Source organism: Muscardinus avellanarius (assembly GCF_963383645.1).
Source record: "Muscardinus avellanarius genome assembly, chromosome: 7".
Lineage (NCBI taxonomy): Eukaryota > Metazoa > Chordata > Mammalia > Rodentia > Gliridae > Muscardinus > Muscardinus avellanarius.
Genome location: NC_137793.1, coordinates 2,833,985 through 2,853,044, shown reverse-complemented (window position 1 = coordinate 2,853,044; position 19,060 = coordinate 2,833,985). Strand labels below are relative to the sequence as shown.

Genomic DNA, 19,060 nt, shown 5'->3' with positions numbered 1-19,060 from the left:
AGCAGAGGCTGACTGCGAACCCAAGTATTGGGGTTACAAGCATGCACCACCACGCCCGGACTGGTTCTTTTAAATACTGTTTGAGTTCACAGTTGTTGTAACTGTCGTGTGTGTGTGTGTGTGTCGGGGTGCTTGGGATTGGACCCAGGGCCATTCTACCTCAGAGATGCACACCTCATTTTGAAATAGGGTCTTACTATAAGGTTTCTGAGGTCCTTACTAAGTTGCCGAGGCTGACTGCAAGCCTGTGATCCTCCTGTCTCAGCCTCCTAAGTGCTGGGATTACAGCGTGTGCCACCTTATCTGGCCACTTCAATTCTTTAATTTAAAAAGGATGCATCCAGACTCTACAACATTACCATTCCACGAACCCAAAGCCCCAAGCAGGAGTCACGCCCACATATTATCCATGGCATAACTAAAAACAGAAGTTAGCCAGGTGTGGTAAAGCCAGACTCAAGCAACTTAGTGAAGCTGTTAGCAGCTTAGGGAGACTGTTTCCAAATAAAATATAAAATAGGGTTGGGGCTAGAAGCCTCTGGGTTCTATCTCCACCATTATACACACAAAAGTTAATGTTCTTAAAAACAAAAACAGCTGGGCATGGTGGCGCACGCTTGTAATCCCAGCACTTGGGAGGCTGAGACAGGAGGATCGCGCAGGTTCGAAGCCAGCCTCAGCTACTGAGTGAGGCTCTCAGCAACTCAGTGAGACCCTGTTTCCAAATAAAGTATAAAATAGGTCTGGGAGTGTAGCCCGGAGGTAGAAAAGAAACAAGCAAACAAAAAAGAAGCTGCAGGCTATGTTATTTTGTAAAAATCAAAAGGAGGAAATCTAAGGTATTGGTGGGTCATGCTTTTATTCTATAACTGACTTATTTTAGAATTTACAAACCAAGAATGACATCTTCTCTGTCTTCCAAGAGGGGAATCGCACAGCTCTATGGGTTCACTTGGGAGTCAACTGACAGGTCTTTCCTTAAACCTTTTTCTTTTTTTCATCTTTAAACTTTGATACCCCTTACTGATTTATTTTTTCCTTTTTGGTGGTGCTGGGGATTGAACCCAGGGGCATTCTACCTCTGAACTATACCCCTAGTCTGATTTTTTATTCTTTATTTTGAAAAGGGGGTCTAAGTTGCAGAGAACCTCACTAGGTAGTTGAGGCTGGCTGTGAACCCCGATCCTGTCTGAGCCTCCCAAGTACTGGGTTCACAAGTGCGCGCCGCCACGCCCGCTGCCCTGTACTCTCGCGGCAAGGTTCAGGCTCTCTAGTCACCCGGGGTCAACGCTGCGGGCCCTAGGTGAGGCTTACATCGAGCGGCTGGGAGGGTATCTTCAGTTTGGTGAGGTGGGCTTTGCCGCTGGACTTGAGCTCCGTCACGCTGTTGCCATGGGACTGGCCGCCGTAGTGCTCCGAGGACAGCTTTGCCTCCACGGACTCCTGTCCGTCCATGGGCCGGACGTAGGCAGTGGGTTTCTGGAGCATTGAACTGGACTTGGACATCAACGAAGGCGGGAAGGACTGACTCGAGTGCTGCCCACTTGAGAAGGGGACGCGGGAGGGGGAGTCCCAGCTGGCGTCTGCATCCCGCGGGGACTTGGCGCGCTGGTGCTCCTTGGCGTGGTGGTCACTCCCATGGGGCCGGGAGTGGCCTAGTGAGGCCGCGGCCTGCGGCTTCCCAGGGCTGGCGGCGCGGGCTTTGGAGTGCTCCGCCCCATGCTGCCCTTTCTTGCGGCTGCTGCCGTGGGAGTCGCGGTCGTGCCTCTGGCCGCCGGAGGCGCTCCCGCCCGTGCCCCGCTGGCTGCCCTGGCCACTCGGCAGCCCCGAGGACCGCTTCTGAGACTGAGAAGTGCTGGGCGCGGGTCCTACTGGAGTCCACTTGCTGCTCTGGTGAGAGCCCCCATGTCTCTGTTCAAAGAAATTTGGGTTGGACTTTTCGTCTGCCGTGGACGGCAGCGCAGGCTTGGGAAGCGCAAGAAGCTTTGGCAGTGCTCTGTCTCCGATGAACTCCTTCATTTCATCGTAGTTTCCAAGCATGCTCTGAATACGACTTGATAACTTATCTTCCTTGCTAGTCTGCAAAAACAAGGAGGGTTATACTATTAATATGGCCAGGAATAAAATATGCTTCTAAACGGACTTCCTGACCTCCAAATGGAAGGGGCTTTCAAAGGGAGGCTGGACCCCTAACAGAGTTACCATCCAGACACAAACTACTCCAGGTATATACTCTGCTTTCTGTACGTGTGTGGGGGGACTGAGGCTCGAATCCAGAGGCGCTCTACCTCTGAGCTACACCCTCAGCCTTTTTACTCCTTTATGTGGAAACAGGATCTCCTTAGTCATTGTACAGCAGCCTGGAACCAAGATCCGACTGCCTCAGCCTCCAAGTGCTGGGTAGCAGGCCTCTGCCACTGTGCCCGGCTCCACGTACATCCTCTTAAACACTCAGGGGTACCTACGGGCAAAGGCTGAGGATGGAGCTCAGCAGCCAGTGCTTATCCAGGATGTGTAAGGCCCTGGGCTCAACCCCAGCATGAGGGGTGGGGTGGCCAAGGAGGAAACGAGACCCCGGATCTCACCAATAAATGTATTAGAACGTGCAGCACAAGTCCTGAAGAACAGAAAAGCAAGCTGTCCTGTCCTGTCCTGTAAAATTCTCAGGCCTGCTCCCTAACACTGACATTTGGGTACTCAATCCAATGTTACAGTTAGGAGTACAAACAAAACTTTAGTGAAGTAAGGAATACCCAACCGTTTGTTAACTCTTTATTTTTTGTGGTACTGGGGGTGGAACCCAGGGGCTTTTCTACCTCAGGTCTATACTCCCAGGCCTATTTTTTAAATATATACTTTATTTGGAAACAGGGTCTCACTAAGTTGCTGAGGCTGGCTTTGAACCTGTGCTATCCTCCTGTCTCAGCCTCCGAAGTGCTGGGATTACAAGCATGAGCCACCACACCCTGCTTTATTTTTTATTTTGAAAAGGGGTTTAAGTTATGGAGAGTCTCTCAAAGTAGCTGAGGCTGGCTATAAACCTGCAAGCCTCCTGTCTCAGCCTCCCAAGTACTGGGATTATAAACAAGCTCGTACCACAATGCTGAGCTCCCAACTGTTTTGTTATTTTAATTTATTCTGCTATTGTGACTTCAGAGTTAATACAAATCTCAACAAATTAAACATGGAAAACAGAGAGACAGGCATGGTAGCGCACGCTTGTAATCCCAGCATTTGGGAGGCTGAGCCAGAAGGATCATGGCTCACAGACAGCCTCAGCTACTTAGTGAGGCCCTTTCAACACAGTGAGACCTGGTTTCAAAATAAGAAATAAGAAGCTGGGTGTGGTGGCGCACGCTTGTAATCCCCGTTCTTGGGAGGCTGAGACAGGAGGATCGCACAGGTTCGAAGCCAGCCTCAGCTACTTAGTGAGGCTCTCAGCAACTTAGTGAGACCCTGTTTCCAAATAAAATAGAAAATAGGTCTGGGAGTATAGCCTGGAGGTAGAAAGCCACTGGGTTCCACCCCCAGTACCACCAATAAAAAAAAAAAAAAAGAAATAAGAAATAGGGCTGGAGGTATAGCTTGGAGTTAGAATGACTCTGGGTTCCATCCCAGTACTGGAAAGAAAGAGAAAGAGGGAGGGAGGGAGGGAGGGAAGGAGAGAGGGAGGGAAAGAAAGAAAGAAAGAAAGAAAGAAAGAAAGAAAGAAAGAAAGAAAGAAAGAAAACTGATAACATTTTTAATCCTGGTTATTAACTCTGACCACTGAATGATCCAGCTTTTAAAGTTAGTGCCGTAAGTTTCAAAGAATTTTTCTTGGGTACTAAGAAGGTAAGATGTCTATAAGCATTAGGATTCTTTCATTTCACACATACTGAGGAATATTTACTGATTATATTATGAAGAATGCAAGACTGAACCACTATTATTTATTTTGAGATTGATAAATATCAATAACTTTGGAGTGCTTGACCCTACTGAATAAGACAGATAAATATACAGCTACTGAAAGACATCAGAGCCGGCGTGGTGGGCACGCTTGTAATCCCCGCGCTTGGGAGGCGGAGACGGGAGGATCATGCAGGTTCAAAGCCTGCCTCGCTGGCTTAAGAGACCCTGCTTCCAAATAAAAATATGAAATAGGTCTGGGAGTGTAGCCCAGAGGTAGAAGGGTTCCATCCCCAGTATCACCAATAAATAAATAAATAAAGAAAGAAAGAAAGAAAGAAAGGCAGGCAGACAGACAGACAGACAGACATCAGCATCAGAAAACAAATCCAATATGCTACACTATCCTTACAAAATAAATGGCGTCTGGTTCGAAGACTCTAGAGAGAGTTCTTGATTTTTTCCTATATGCCTTTGTTCTCTACTCTAATCCCCAATCTCTAACTGCAGGTTTTGTGTCACATTCACCTACATGATGTCAGTAAGACGGCCTTTAAATTCAAAGTCCCTCCAAGCCCTGGCTACTGGCTCGAGCACACACACCGGTGGTTCCTATAAACACCAGCTGCTGCACGGGTGAGCTGGTGGGCACAGGAAGAGAGCCTGTGTTGACTTAACACTTCACCTAGAGAGAGGTCCAGTGCACTTTCAATCTTATGCTATGAACCAACCATGGTCATTGCTGCTACAATACACAGTGCTACTGCTATCACGCCAAGTGTAAACTCTTAAATAAATGAACAGCTGGAATGAAATCCAGTCAAGTCAAATGGAAACATCACGGCCACTACAGCTGACTACTAGCGTTGTCAGAAGTGCTACTATTTAGCTGGGCAGTGGGGCATACTGTGACCCCAGCAGTTCAAGAGGCCGAAGCAGGAGGACCTCAAGTTTGAGGCCAGCCTGGGGCAACTTAAGAACCCTGGTCTAAAAATAAAAATAGCTGGGCCTGGTGGCACATGCTTGTAATCCCAGCGCTTGGGAGGCTGAGATAGGAGGATGGCACAGGTTCAAAGCCAGCCTCAGCTACTTAGTGAGACTCTGTTTCCAAATAAAATATAAAATAGGTCTGGGAGTATAGCCTGGAGGTAGAAAGCCCCTGGGTTCCACCTCCAGTACCACACAAATAAATAAATAAATAAATAAATAGACTAAAAAATAGGGCTGAAAAAAATAGGGCTAGGGGTATAGCTCACAGGCACAATGCCCTTGGGTTCCATCCCCAGTACTACAAAATAAATAAATAAATAAAATAAATAAATAAAACAAGCAAGGCGTGGTGGCGCACGCATGTAATCCTTGTACTTGGGAGGCTGAGACAGAAGGATCTCAGGTTTGCAGCCAGCCTCAGCTACTTAGTGAGGCCCTCTACAACTTAGACCCTGTTTCAAAATAAAGAATAAAAAATAGGGCTGAGGGGTATAGCTTGGAGGTTAAATTCCCCAGGATTCCATTCCATCCCCAGACTGCAAAAAAAAAAAAAAAAAAAAAAAAAAAAGGTGATGCTAATGAGATTCTAGTGGCCATGATGTTTTTCTAACATTTGATTTGACTGAATTTCATTTCAGTCAATTCCGTGTTGTAATCTCAAATGAGGCATAATAAAAGTATAAAAGCAGCAGCTGATTCAGGTTACTGAACAGAAGTGTTAGAGGAAAACAAAACAAAACAAAACATGCTTTAAGAGCTGGGTGTGGTGGCACACACTTAATCCCAGCATTCGGGAGGCAGAGACCGGAGGATCGTGGTTCACGGACAGCCTCAGCTGCTTAGTGAGGCCCTTCACAACTCAGTGAGACCCTGTTTCAAAAATAAAGAATAAAAAACTGGGCAGGGGGTGGAGCTCAGAGGTCGAATGCCTCTGGGTTCCATCCCAGACCCGCCCCCCCCCCCAAAAAAAATACAGATCTGGTAGCTACTTGGACATTAAATGCACTAGAAGAAAAAAAATCAGAGAATGTGGTCTGTAACACCAGAGAAAGGACACGATACTGAAGGCACAGTTTTCACACACTGATAGGCAACGCTCAGTAAGCAAATAGCAAGGAGGGAGAAACGAAAACCCGTGAAACCGCCGTCTCTGATCAACGCCATCACCAAAGAACCCGTAGGAGACAGCAGACGATCATACTGCCCGAGAACGCCTGAGTGCCGCCCCAGCCGTCCAGCCAAGAGCGCTCAGGCCAGTACTGGGGCCAATTCAGATCACAGCAGTGGGAGGGGCTCGAGGACTTGCAGGTGCTGGTAACAGTCTAGTTCAGTTTTTATTTTTTTTTATTTTTGCAGTACTGGGGATGGAACTCAGGGGCACTCTACCTCCAAGCTACCCCCCAGCCCTGTTTTTTATTCTTTATTTTGAAACAGGATCTCACTGAGTTGCAGGGGACCTCGCTAAGTAGCTGAGGCTGGCCGCGAACCGGTGATTCTCTTGTCTCAGCCTCCAAAGTACCGGGACTGCAAGTGCGCCACCACGCCCGGCTGACACTCTAGTGCTTGATCTGAGACTGGTTATAGGTGAAAACTGCTGTGCACTTTTCCACTTGCATGTTATACACAAAAAAGCCAGCTTGAAAAGGGTGAGTTCAATTTAGAGGAAAGAAAAAATAGAAAATGGTATTCAAACTAAGAATTGTTTTCTAATATAAAAATTAACATTTTAAAAATAAAAAATGTCGTGTAGGTGGGGGAGAAAACTCAAAGGAGGAGCGGGAGTAGTAGCACACACCTGTAATCCTAGCACAGGAGAGACTGAGACAGGATCACAAGGTCTTGGCCAGTCTCAGCAACTTAATGAGACCCTGCTTCAAAAGAAAAAATACAATAGGCTGGGTGTGGTGGCACACTCTTGTAACCCCAGTGCTTGGAGGCCGAGACAGGAGGATCACAGGCTCATGGCCAGCCTCAGCTACTTAGTGAGGCCCTATGTAACTTAGGAAGACCCTGTTTTCAAAGAAAAAGGAATAAAAAATAGGGCTGGGTGTAGGTCGGAGGTAGAACACCCTTAGTTAAATCCTCAGTATCAACTCCCGCCAAAACCTTAGAAGAGCAACTTACAACTTTGTAGGGCTCGGCAAAGAGGGGGGAGCTGGGTGGGAAGGGGTCCTCGCCCTGCTGAATCTCCTGGTTCCGCCTTTCCCGTTCTTTCATACGCAGCACATTCCGGTCTTCACGGTTCATGTTGCTATGAAGACAAACACAATCTTTGCATCACAAAAATAAAAGTGAAAACCACATTTTCTGAGCTGATTTCATCAGTTTAAAACTGCAATAAAAGATTCCCTTCCGACTTCCAAATAACAACAGGCATACTTTGGCAGTGTTTTTATCAACTCATACCAACAGTGTCTTCTACAACTATCCGAAAAGAAAATACGAATCCAGAATATAGACCCTCCCCCATCAAAACGCTTACTTTTGTGTGTGCATGATGCTGGAAGCTGAACCCAGGGCCTGGCACACACGAGGCAAGTGCTCTGCTGCTGAGCTACACACCCCAGCCCAACCTTGTCCATGTCTAGAGGACTCGGCTGGCTAAGAGTCAGGTCAACCTTGCGCTCCGAGGGCCCAGCCTTCAGTGTTCCCGAGACGCCCTCCTGACCGGCTCTGCAGAAGCCTGGCCTTCGCTCTCAGAGGCAGAAGCACCCCACCCCGCCCGCCCAGGGCCGGTTCTTCCTCTCCTTCGCATCTACCTTATCTCGATTTCTTTCTGTCCCAAACACAGCTTCCTTGGTGTCCATCCTTACGGCAGTTTGACCTCAGCTTTGCTGTTGCTCTAGAGTCCCTAAAAAACGACATTTCTGCTCTAAATATATTAGTATTTCAATGAACACCTCAATAAACGGCAACACTGAGGCTTTCAGTGATAGGCTCTAAAATTAACGTGGGTTAGTAACTTTAACTGAAATCTGTATTGGAAAAGAAAAGGTCCTTTGAGGTGGGGAAAATGGAGTGTCATTTGTACAAGCATGACAGTGTTTGTACCTTCACTGAACAAACCAAGGGACACGGCTGAGTGGCGGCCGCAGGGAGCGTGGCTAAGCAGACAATGCTGGCAAAGGCCGTCAAACCCACGAGGGACTACGAAAAACACGCCTCACACCTTTCCCTGGAGACAGATGAAATCATCTGTCTTGACTTCGCTTTAAAAAAATGTAAAATCCCATGGCAGGCTAGAGAGAGAACAGGTTATACCTGTGGAACATTTCTAGCCTACAATTTAAACCGTATCAGAAAACTGGAGTCAATCAAGTTTGAGGAAAACTTTAATTATGAAATCAGAATGGTCAGCAAAACGAATACACTCTTTGGAAGACTTTTCAGTCGTTAGTATAAAAGCAAACATCCCAAAATAAAACTTCCTGATTTGCACAATTTAGAATCATGCAAATAAAGCAATTTAATGTCAGCAGGAAAGAGCGTGTTTAAGGGTTTCAACTGTATATCAAGTTGTTCCTTATTTATATAGTATTGCAGCAAGCTTATATAGAAATCCTATGGTTTGGTTTCTCTAGTACTTAGTGAACCACAGAACCGTAAAAAGTATTCAGTCTTTTATTAATGGATACCATAAAACATCAACACTTGAGTATTCGGAGGAAAAAAACAAAAGATTATCACCTAGCACATCTGGACCAACTATTTTATTTTATAACACCAACAATCAAGTTTCAGGCCTCTAGAGCCACAATGCTACCAGTACACAGTTACGCAGAGTCCAAACGGCCAAGTCTCACGGGCAAGTTTCAAGGGTATGCTAACTTCCAGTTCCCTTAAAATCTCCTAAATTCAAATCCTGAAAGATCAACCAGGGGTGTGGCTCAGTGGTAGAGCACGTGCAAGGCCCCAGACTGAGTCCCCCCCAAAAAGACAAACACCCTGAAAAACCAGAACACGTGTTCAAATGATTACTTAATATTACGTATCCCACAGTACTAAGACAATTGTTCAAGAAATACCCGTGTAAGCCAGGTGTGGTGGCGTCCCACCAATACACAGTTATTTCAATGTAGCCCGCAGTAAGCCACGCTGAAAGCTAACAGCAGGTTCGCTTTAGTGAGACCCCATTAAAAAAAAAATCAAAGAAAGAAAATGCTTGCTTGTAAAAATGGTGTCATTCCAAGAATAAAACTCTTTCTGTGATTTAACACTAAAGAAATTTTGTTTTCTTGGCAATGAAAGTTATGGAATTCAATGTTTCCTCTTTTATTTTTTTAATTTATTTTTTATTTTTTATTTTTTTTATTTTTTTTATTTTTTATTTTTGGTGGTGGTACTGGGGTTCCTGGAAGCCCTTCTACCTCCGGGCTACACTCCCAGACCTATTTTTACATTTTTATTTGGAAACAGGGTCTCCTAACCCAGCGCACGCGACTGACTTCAAACCTGCGCGATCCTCCTGTCTCTGCCTCCCAAGCGCAGGGATTACAAGCGTGCGCCACCACACCCGGCCCTATTTTTTCTTTTTTTTTGCGGGTCTGGGGGTGAAACCCAGGGGCATTCGATCTCCGAGCTACACCCCCTGCCCTATATTTTATTCTTCATTTTGAAACAGGGTCTCACTGAGTTGCGGAGGGCCTCACTAAGTAGCTGAGGCCGTCCGCGAACCGTGATCCTCCAGGTCTCAGCCTCCCAAAGGCTGGGATGACAAGCGTGCGCCACCACACCCGGCTTCCTCTTTTAAACTAAGCTGCTCGGATGCTCAGAATTAAGTTAACTGATTGCTTATATAATAATATCCCAGTTGTAGCTCTTTTATTTTTCCTTCTGATTTATTTTTGTAGCTAACTTAAGGATTCCACTTTTTCCTCATGTGTTTCTGAACATCAATGTCTCTGCCTAACATAGTTTTTCCTCCAAACCAGTAAATTCAGTAATCTGAGAATCACTTAAATTAACAGTGTAAACGTGAGTCCCTATGAAGCATCTTTACTTCATAACGACTGAGGCAAAACTATTTTATAGCTTATCCCTCAGGACACGTGCAATTATTGTAGGGAAAAAGAATTCAATGAAAATGAGCTCACTGTTACATCATAACAAAATCCACCGGACCCATTTTTTTTAAACTATTATTTATTTGTTTGTTTGTTTTTGCAGTGCTGGAGACAAAGCCCAGGCCCTTTCACAAGCCAGGCAGCTGCTCTACCACTGAGAGGCGTCCCCAGCCCTAAATAGATTAAACATTTTTACTATTTATAGACTCTTTCAAGTGCACATTAAATAAGTAAGTTAAATTGATACATTCATTACACATAATACTTGATGAAGTCTGCGTTGGTGGTGGTGGCGGTGCACACTTGTAATCCCAACATTCAGGAGGCTAAGACCTGAGGATCAGGACTCGTCTGAAGACAGCCTCAGCTACTTAGTGAGGCCCTCTGCAACTCAGTGAGAGCCTGTTTCAAAATAATGAATAAAAAATCGGGCTGGGATGTAGCTCAGAGATGGAATGCCACTGGACTCCATCCCCAGCACCACAAAATAAATAAATAAATAAATAAATAAATAAATAAATAAATAAATAAATAAATAAATAAGAAATAAAGAACAGCCAGGCGTAGTGCCTCATGCTTGTAATCCCCACGCTTAGGAGATAGAGACAGGAGGATTGTGCTGGTTCGAAGCCAGCCTCGGTGGCTTAAGAGAACCTGTTTCCAAAAAATATATATACGCTTGTAATCCCCGTGCTTGGGAGGCAGAGACAGGAGGATCACGCAGGTTCAAAGCCAGCCGCGCGCGCTGGCTTAGGAGACCCTGTTTCCAAATAAAAATGTAAAAATAGGTCTGGGAGTGTAGCCCAGAGGTAGAAGGGCTTCCAGGAACCCCAGTACCATAAAAAAAAATATATATATATATATATATATTCCCCCCCCTTGGCAATGAAAGTTATGGAATTCAATGTTTCCTCTTTTATTTTTTAATTTAATTTTTTAATTTTTAATTTTTTTATTTTTATTTTTTGCAGGTCTGGGGGTGAAACCCAGGGGCATTCAGAAAAAAAATATATATATATGTGAAATAGGTCTGGGAGTGTAGCCCAGAGGTAGAACCCCAGTACCACCATAAATAAATAAATAAATAGCCAAATATAGGGCCGGGAGTGTAGCTTGAAGGTGGAATACCCCTGGGTTCCACCCCCAGTACCGAAAAAAAAAAAAAAAAAAAAACACCCTTTATGGACAGAAACACTGCAAAGCATTCTTCAACTTTACTTAGTAGGGTCGATGCTTAGTGGTGATGACAGTGTTGACGACGGTGTAGCAATTTCACTGCTACAGACTGAACAAACGAGTAGTTTAAAAAAATGAGAGCTTAGGGGAACCACAGATCTTGCTATGACAGAGGGAGAAACAGAGTAAGGAGAGAAAGACCCCGGGGCTCCCAGCCACATGGTGAGCTCTGGGCTCAGTAGGTACACATGTATGTGTATGCTGGCCTGTTCACTGATGCAGAAACACGACAAACCACGGCAAGGGCGCCTCCGGCACCTGCAGATCCCTTTTTCTTTTTCTTTTTTTGCGGGTCTGGGGACAGAACCCAGGGGCATTCGACCTCCAAGCTACACCCCAGCCCTATTTTTTATTCTCTATTTTGAAACCGGGTCTCACTGAGTGGCAGAGAGCCTCACTAAGTAGCTGAGGCTGGCCGCGAACCGCGATCCTCCAGTCTCAGCCTCCTGAATGCTGGGGCTGGGATTATAAGTGTGCGCCACCATGCCTGGCTGCATTTTGATTTCTAATGTTATTTTGCACTAAACGGAAAAAAAACTCCTTGGAGAAATAGCAGATTCCAGCCTGTGGCAGGGAAGTACAGTTACCCTAAAGTAGTAATTAATCATCGATGACTGTATCAATGAACCCATTTGGTGAAAAATCTGGAGAGTTAGGACATTTGGTATTACAGCATAATTAACCATAAAGAGAAAAGATCTTTTTTGGGGGGCAGGTCTGGGGATGGAACCCAGGGGTATTTGACCTCCAAGCTACACTTCCTGCCATATTATTCCTTATTTTGATTCAGGGTCTCACTAAGTTGCGGGGGGGGGGGGCTTCACTAAGTAGCTGAGGCTGTCCGCGAACCGCGATCCTCTGGTCTCAGCCTCCCGAATGCTGGGATTACAAGTGTGTGCCACCACGCCCAACGAGAAAAGATCTTTAGAACAGAGAAATAAAGTAAACATTGCTCTTAGTCAGGTAACCAAAAAATGTAAATACAGAAGAAACTGACATCGGGTGCCTCCAAAGGTGATACAGTGCAGACACATACATCTGGGAACGTCTTCTAATCCCAGTGTTTGGGGAGGCTGACAGGAGGTCACAGGTTTGAGGTCAGCCTCAGCAACTTATCAAGGTTATGTTTCAAAATTAAAAACAAAATAGGGCTGAGGGTGTAGCTCAGAGGTAGAGTACCCTGGGTTCAGTCCCTAGTAACCCCTCTTAAAAAGACATACTATATAGGTAGTCTGCAAATAAACAAGCCTAATTTAAGACCATTCTGCAAAACCGATCTGACTCTTTAAGAAACAAGAGTATCCTGAGATCAATATAGAGGCGGGGACTGGAGATGACTTCTACGTTCAAGGAAACATTTCCGAATGTAACACATGGCCCTTATTCCCTAGATCCTGCACTGGGGACAAGGATGCTTAAAAGGACATTATTAGATAAGCTGGGAACGTTGAATGTAGGTGACATTTCACAAGGTCCCATCAGTGTTAAGCTTCTCAACTGTGATAAATGTCCTGGGTTACGCAAGAGAGTGGCCTTGATTGATAGCACACACATACTAAGAAAACAGGTGGCAAGTCAGGGTGAATACAGCTCTCAAAGGGTGCAAGCAACCACCTAAATACGTACCTAGTATTACAAGTATGACACGGAGCAGCAGCAACTACAACGAAAACCTTATCAGCTGGCCAGGCACAGCGGCACGTGTCCGTAATCCCAGCTACTCAGGAGACAGAGACGGGGTCACACAGGTGAGGTCAGCCCCAGCGATCGGCAAGACCCTGACTCAAAATCTAAGAAGGGCTGAAGGTGTAGCTCAGTAGTAGAACACTGCCTGGCATGTGTGCAGCCCTGGGTTTGATACCAGCCCCATACTCCTACACACACAGGCATGACGGTACGAACCTGAGAAGCCCATCAAAACACAAGAGCCGAAGATATGCCCAAAGACACACGGGATTTTATCAGTCTGCAAGTCCAATTCAATGGGGAAGAATATATTTCATTTCATAATAACAATAAAATATTTTTATAGATGGATACGGTGGTGCACACTGGTAATTACAGTACTTGGGAGGCTAAGATGGGAGGATCGCAGGTTCACAGCCAGCCTTAGCAACTTAGTGAAGCCCTCCCCAAGTTAGTAAGACCCTGTGTCAAAATAAAAAACAAAATGGGTTTGCAGCCAGCCTCAGTGAGACTGACTGTCTTTCTCTGTCTGTCTGTCTGTCTGCCTATTTCTTTCTTGTACTGGAGATGGAACCCAGGGGGACATTCTACCTCTGAGCTATACCCCAGCCCCATTTTTTATTCTTTTTTTTATTCTATATTTTGAAACAGGGTCTCACTGAGTTGCAAAGAGCCTCACTAAAGTAGCTGAGGCTGGCTTCAAACCTGTGTGATCCTCCTGTCTCAGCCTCCCAAGTACTGGGATTACAAGCGTGCACAGCCACGCACGGCTTAGTGAGACCCTGTTTCAAAATATAGAATAAAAAAAATAGGGCAGGGGGTATAGCTTAGAGGTAGAATGCTCCTGGGTTCAAATCCCCAGTAACCCTCCCAAAAAAAGTTTTAAGTACTTATCCTATGTTGCCGAAGATGAAGACAATAAAATAGCGAAGGCAGTTCAAGGATACCCTCAGCTACTACTTAGTGAGGCCCTTTGCAACTCAGCGAGACCCTGTCTCAAAATAAAGAATAAAAAAATAGTGCTGGGGGTATAGCTTGGAGGTAGAATGGGTTCCATGCCCATTCCACACAAAAAAAGAATCATATAAAAGAAATGAGATTAGCCGGGCGTGGTGGCGCACACTTGTAATCCCAGCGCTTGGGAGGCTGAGACAGGAGGAGCGCACAGGTTCAAAGCCAGCCTCAGCTACTTAGTGAGGCTCTCAGCGACTGAGTGAGACCCTGTTTCCAAATAAAGTATAAAATAGGTCTCGGAGTATAGCTCGGAGGTAGAAAGCCTCTGGGTTCTACCCCCAGTACCACCAAAAAAAAAAACAACCAAAAAACCAGAGAGAGAGAGAGAGAGAGAGAGAGAGAGAGAGAGAGATAGATAGATAGATATTAGCTGGGTACAATGATACACACCTGCAATCCCAATAGTTGAGAAGCAGAGGCTGGTTTGAAACCAGCCGTGCTGGCTTAAGAGACCCTGTTTCCAAATAAAATATAAAAAATAAGTCTGGAGTGTAGCCCGGAGGTAGAAGGGTTTCCAGGAACCCCAGTATCACCAAAAAATAAAAATTAATTAATTAATTAATTAAATAAAAAATAAAGAATAGGGCTGGAGGTGTAGCCCAGAGGTAGAATGTCCCTGGGTTCCATCCCCAGACCTGCAAAAAAATAAAATAAAATAAAAAAAGCGAGACACCAAGAGGCAAAAACCAAAAACCAGTCTTACTTGTGTATTTCATTTATTCAACAAGTGTATGAGCCTGACTATAGAATTCATGTCGACTGTGCCTGGAGCTAAAGACAAATGAGGACTGACACTAGATGACCCCGGCCTCACGGGCGTCGCCTACAGCACACTGACCTTCTCTGAGAACCGCCTCGCTTCTGACCATTCTTCTATTAAAGTGATCTTTTTTCTTTTTTCCCTTTTTTGGTGGTACTGGGGATCGACCCCAAGCATGCTCTACCTCTGAGATACCCCAGGCCAGCCGGCCTGCCTGCCTGCCTATCTACCTATCTATAGTACCGGGAATGAAACCCAGGACATTCTACCTCCGAGCTCTATCCCTGGCCCTATTTTTATATTTTTTATTTTGAAACCGGGTCTCACTGAGTTGCGGAGGGCCTCACTAAGTAGCCGAGGCTGTCCACAAACCCCGATCCTCCTGTCTCAGCCTCCGGAATCCTGGGATCACAAGTGTGTGCCATCATGCCTGGCTCTATTTTTTTATTTTTTTATTTTTTATTTTTTTGCTGGTCTGAGGATGGGACCCAGGGGCATTCAATCTCTGAGCTATACCCCCTGTCCTATCTTTTTATTCTTTATTTTGAAACAGGGTCTCACTAAATTGCAGAGGACCTCATTAAGTAGCTAAGGCTGAATGTGAACCACAATCCTGTCTCAGCCTGGGATTACAAGCATACACCACTATGCTCAGCCTGTTTTTAAGTTTAAAAAAATTTTTAAACTGAGAGTGGTGGAGCATGCTTGTAATCCCAACATTTGGGAGGGTGAAATCAGAGGATCGCGGTTCGCGACAGCCTCAGCCACTAAGTGAGGCCCTCGGCAACTCAGTGAGACCCGGTTTCAATATAAAGAATAAAAAATAGGGCAGGGGGTGTAGCTCGGAGGTCGAATGCCCCTGGGTTCCATCCCCAGACCTGCAAAAAAGAATTTAAACCAGGTTAGAGTAAAATGTGTTACTTTAACCTGCCTCTTTTAGGTGGAGCTCAGAATCTGTTACATTTTTTTTCCAATTTGTGTTTTAGAACAATTATCTTACTGAAAAGTCAAGCTATTCAACTAACAGATTATTGCAAGATCTAAGCTCTACAAGTCAAAATGAGATAGGCCATGGGTCTACGATTTTCCAGCTCACTATCTCACAAGCGCCACCCAACTCTGCCCTCACCACAGGCGCTGCGGTGCCCTCCAGGCCCGGCCTCGAGAGCACGGAAACCCCTCCGGGCCTCATTTGGTAGGGCCTCCTCCCAGGCAGCGCAGGGAAGCGAGCGAGCTGTGGCAAAACACCTGCTCCCAAGACAGTACTGTCCGGAGGGCTCTAGACCCCAGACCTGTACAGTCTTTTCTTCTTGTAGTGTTGGAGAGCGGCCTGGGGCCTCACACAGGCCAGGCAGGCAGTCTCTCACTGAGCTCTGCCACCAGCCCCTAGACTTCAGATTTAAAATAATGTGAAGCCAAGTGTGGCGCATGCCTGTAATCCCAGGATTTGGGAGGCGGAAATAGGAGGGTTGAACGTTCAAGGACAGCCTCAGCACGCAGTGAGACTCACAGCGACCCAGAGAAACCACTTCAGAATAAAAATGTAAAAAGGGCTGGGATGCAGTCCCACGGAAGAATGCTTCTGGGTTCAGTTCCACTGTCACAAAAAAATAAGCAACAGTAACATGAAGTCGGGCTTGGGGGCTCACATCTGTGATCCCAGTACGTGGGAGGCTGAGACAGGAGGATCACAGGCTTGAGGATATCCTCCACAAGTAGTGAAACTCTCATCAACTTAGCAGGAATCTGTTTCAAAATAAAAACAGAAGCCCGGCATGGTGTGCGCGCTTGTCATCCCAGCACTCGGGAGGCTGAGACCGGAGGATCGCAGTTGGTGGACAGCCTCAGCTACTCAGTGAGGCCTCAGCTACTCAGTGAGACCCTGTCTCAAAGAATAAAATATCAGCTGGGTGTGTAGCTCGGAGACAGAATGTCCCGAGTTCCATCGCCAGTACCGCAAAAATAAATAAAGAGCTGGGGTTGTAGTTCAGAGGTCAAACGCCCCTGGGTTCAATTCCCAAGTATTAAATAAATAAATAGAAAAATAAGAAGCAAAGATAAGAGTTGAATAGTTTCTGCTCTTCCATCTTTATGTTTATAGTTCTCACGGGCCCATGTACAATGTCTCAAAATCAAACTCCACTAGGCTTTCAAAGCTTCCAAGAATGTGTATGGTCTGTGCTGAATGCTCCTTCCCGTCCCGTGGCGCCCCAAACCTAACTTCCATCCCACAAAGGATCTGTCCCACTAGACGAAGAAACAGAATATTAAAATCCAGAGAAACCTCCTCGGCCAGCCATCAATTCCCAAACTATCAGCACCTACACCCACTCCTCAGCCTAAGTAGGGAGGCTGGCTGGAAATCCTTCCAGATTACAGAGCTTTCCTATCCAATACTTCTTCCTATCAAAGAACAATTATCACCGGGGTGTGTGTGTGTGTGTGTGTGTGTGTGTGTGTGTGTGTATGTGTGTGTGTGCGTGTATGTGTGTGTGTGTGCGTGTGCATGTTTGTAATCCCCGCGGCTTACACAGGTTCGAAGCCAGCCTCAGCTCCTTAGTGAGGCTCTCAGCAACTTAGTGAGACCCTGTTCCAAATATAAAATAGTTCTGGGAGTGTAGCCCGGAGGTAGAAAGCCTCTGGATTCCACCCCCAGTACCACCACGAAAAAAAAAAAAAAAAAGAACAATTATCCCAGTCGGGCTTTATCATTACTGCATTCTAGCAATACTGTCAACATCGCCCTCTCTGACTTTCCAGATCCTTCCCATCAGCACTCAAATACTTTATTTATTCATTCATTTATTTGTGGTGCTGGTGATGGAAGCCAGGGGTATTCTACCTCTGAGCTATGTACCCAGCCCTATTTTATTCTTTGAAGCATGGTCTCACTGAGTTGTGGAGGGCCTAAGTAGCTGAGGCTGGCTGTAAACCCACGATCCTCCTGTCTCAGCCTCCCAAATGCTGGGATTACAAGTAGCACCACCACAGCCAGAGAAGAATGTATATACCTAAAAGAAAAAGGTAAGAGAAACACACATGGTACAGAAATGACCTAGTTCTCTTTTTACCCCATGCTCTCAAATATTCACCAGGTGAGTAGTAACTGCTCTCTCAGGCTACACCTGTATTATAGATAAGGTATGTCAGCACTCAGTTCTTTCAACAGCTATTCAACTAGTGTATGTATTGTGACAGACATACAGTGGAACTAAAGATTAAAATAATAATAAAAGTAGTTGAGTACGGGGGCCTGCAGCTGTAATCCCAGTACTTGGGGGGCTGAGACGGGAAGATCGCTGGTTCAAGGCAGCAATTTACCAAGACCTTGTTTCAAAAAATTAAAAAAAAAAAAACAATAAAAAATAGGCCCGGGTTAGTCTGGATGTAGAATGCCCCTAGGTTCAGTCCCCAGTACCAAAAAAATAAAAATATAAATTAAGCTAAATTAAATGCCTATCAGCCCCAAGATCTGCTTGTAGCTGACATCACTAGAGAAAGCTGACCGGAAGGAGGGAGGCGCGGGACGCCTGTGTTCTAAGGAGAGGACAAGAAAGCAGGCCACGCCCAGGCAAGCAGGTGGATCCGGTGCAGTCAGAAAACAGGGGCGGGGCTGCAGGGAAGAGAGGACTGAGAGCTGTGTGATGGCCACACCTGCAATCCCAGTACCCGGGAGACTGAGAGGAGAATCTCAGGGTTGAGGCCAGCCTCAGCAACTTAGCTGAGACGTGGGATACCCGTCTTCAAACCCCAGCGCCAAAAAAATGTTTAAATATCATTAATGTAACAGGTAATGTTGTCTTGCAAAAACTAGACCAACAATGTAGTTAGTGTGCTGTTTCTTTGTGAGGCTAAGGATTGAACATAGGTGCACTGTACTTTGAGATATACCCTGAATCTGTTTTACATTTTTTCCTTGGAAACAGAATCTTGCCAAATTGCTGAGAGCCTCACTCAACTACTGAGGTTGGCTCTGAACCTTCAATCCTCCTGTCTCAGCTTTCCAAGTACTGGGATTATAGGTGTGGACCACCACTCCCAGCTCCAACAATGTGGTTAAACAGAGAAATATATAATCTCAAAGTTGGTTCTATTTTTTAAAGATTTATTTATTTTTGCAATACTGGGGATGGAACCCAGGGGCATTCTACCTTCGAACTCCACCCCCAGCCCTATTTTTCATTCTTTATTTTGAAACAGGGTCTCACCGAGTTGCGGAGGGCCTCACTAAGTAGCTGAGGCTGTCCATGAATCGAGGCCCTCCTGTCTCAGCCTCCCAAGTACCGAGACGACAATCGTGTGCCACCACACCTGGCTTGGTTCTGTATCTTTAAACCACTTGTAATATTATTTCAATAATAATAATAATGTAGAAAACACTTATAAATGTATTAAATGGGCTTAATGACAACAAGTCTTT

The 19,060-nt window shown here is 45.5% G+C and overlaps 1 protein-coding gene across 1 annotated transcript in view; it reads right to left on the bottom strand.

The window, feature by feature from the left end:
• The window catches only part of AFF4 (ALF transcription elongation factor 4), a gene marked incomplete at both ends in the record, with an annotated part of 44,472 nt that extends 37,344 nt beyond the window's left edge, over window positions 1–7,128 (bottom strand). Inside the window, 2 exons of the mRNA XM_080699354.1 lie at window positions 1,315–2,079; window positions 7,006–7,128. Of these exons, the coding sequence (XP_080555480.1) occupies window positions 1,315–2,079; window positions 7,006–7,128 (888 nt within the window). The remainder of the gene's footprint in view (window positions 1–1,314; window positions 2,080–7,005) is intronic.
• Between the last annotated feature and the right edge of the window lie 11,932 nt (window positions 7,129–19,060).